We start from the raw sequence: 1,843 nt of genomic DNA on the forward strand, positions 1-1,843 counted from the left end.
GCAGTTCATAGGTGGTGGAGGGTATTGTGTATTCACTATTAGCTTATGTGCATCGCGCTGCGTAGCAGAGGATGTGACTAAAAGAAAGCTCCTTTTGAGGTCTCTGTTTGGGGCTAGAGTCTTCATACGGCTTCACACAGCATCCATCCAATGCATTTGTTGGTAGAATTAGCTTGCACTTTCACTTAAAGATGCGCTTCTATCTGTTTCTCACATGGAGGTGATTTTCCATGCACATTTTCACTGCCAATTCATGCTGTAGGTCTCACATTTACGCGTTCCTACCGATTAGTGTAAAAAGAGAGGCGTGGTTGTGAAGTACTCCTTTTTGACTAAATAATGGGCGTGCAATCAGTGCCTCCATAAAGAGATCATTCAAAGCAGTTGCAAACCGATAACAAAGTGATGGCAGCGACGACGGACAAATGATTTACAGTACGTGTATGTTAGCATGTGAGGCGGAGTGGAGATTCCAAGTGTCTGGATAGACATAGTCACCGTCAACAGACTGGCGGCTGCCAACATATCGGAGCAAATCGAAATGCACTTATCCGACTATGCCTCGCACTCATCTCCATACTCATCCTTCTTCTCTGCTAACTCCTCTACCTCATGCACCTTATCCTTTGCATTCTCCTCTACTCCTACTTCCATCTACCCCCATGCATAATTCACATCGCCATTGTTGCTGCCGTTCTAATGATAACTCGCAGCACTAAGCATGCAGCATTCATCACAGCAACAAGTACGCGTTGTATACATTTGGTGATGCCCTTAAATGTAACAGAACCACCTGGGAGCACTGTATTGAAATAGGGGTCTTTTCAATGCCAAACATCAGTTTTCATGTTGGGACGATAGATTGACTCGTGGATATTAGCACCTTTTCTGCCCAGAAAATCAGGTTGGTAAGGGCATGGGGATAGCGGAAGCACTCCTTCTCAGTAGTAATCATCCGAATGGCTGCCTGTTTAAAAAGGCCAATTTAAAAAGGCCCCAGGATTAGGCACCATCAGGCAAGCGTCAAATTTTCTGCCAAACATGGCGAGCTGTTTCAAGTTCTGCCGTAGTGGTAGAGTTGTAACCACACTCTGTCAGGGTCTTGACATGGTGTTTCCTTAAATCTCGACTCACTGAGACGAGACGTAAAAGAGCAAGAAAAGGTGCAAAAATGATGTAGATGGGTGTAGTGTGTATCGCATTAAGCACAAAGTAGCCGACGGCTGCAGAGAAAGGAGCAGAGATGTAGAAATCCACACACAGCCAGACTGTTGATGATCTTGAAAATCATTTGGTTGTCTTCTCGCTATAAGCCTTGTGTTTCAGTGGAGCCTCAATGGAAAGAACGGGATGCTTGTCAGGTGCCTCAAATGCTGAACTGTAGAGGGTGTAATGCCGGATCTCATCAGGCTCTTCCAACGATGGAAGGAATGACAGCACGAGATGCATCATCACCAGCAGAGCCGCCTTTGCACATACCAGATCCGCTGCATCTCACCAAGGCTGCGTTATCTTCACCTGTCATCAAGAGACTAACGATAGCTAAAGACATGCCTCAACAACTGCTTTAACTTGGCGAATATGCCAACGAGTGCGCAATTTCGTCGCTGCTGTCGTCAATGACGAGGCATCAAATTTAGGACCTCAAGATGAAGGCACACCATGAGGAAAATGCTACACATTTGCTTTCTCCCACAAAGATCATTTTCCATGCATACTTTCACTGGCGGTTCATGCTGCAGACTTTCCATGTATACCTTAAAAGCATTTTGTACACAAGGAGTGGCTTTGTGGCGAAACGCTCGCCTTTGAGTGAGTAGTGCATATAATCGGTGCTCCGATT

At 45.6% G+C, this 1,843-nt stretch overlaps 1 protein-coding gene across 1 annotated transcript; it reads right to left on the bottom strand. All coding sequences in view use genetic code 11, as the record gives it.

Moving 5' to 3' along the window:
• Window positions 1-1,023: 1,023 nt before the first annotated feature.
• On the bottom strand, window positions 1,024-1,552 carry EGR_11051 (Actin-2; the record flags this gene model as incomplete). The annotated part of the gene is made up of 2 exons (XM_024500300.1): window positions 1,024-1,223; window positions 1,480-1,552. The coding sequence occupies 2 exons, from the start codon at window positions 1,550-1,552 to the stop codon at window positions 1,024-1,026; spliced, it is 273 nt and encodes a 90-aa protein (XP_024345287.1).
• Window positions 1,553-1,843: the final 291 nt, after the last annotated feature.

This window comes from Echinococcus granulosus (assembly GCF_000524195.1).
Source record: "Echinococcus granulosus chromosome Unknown EG_S00349, whole genome shotgun sequence".
NCBI classification, from domain to species: Eukaryota; Metazoa; Platyhelminthes; class Cestoda; order Cyclophyllidea; family Taeniidae; genus Echinococcus; species Echinococcus granulosus.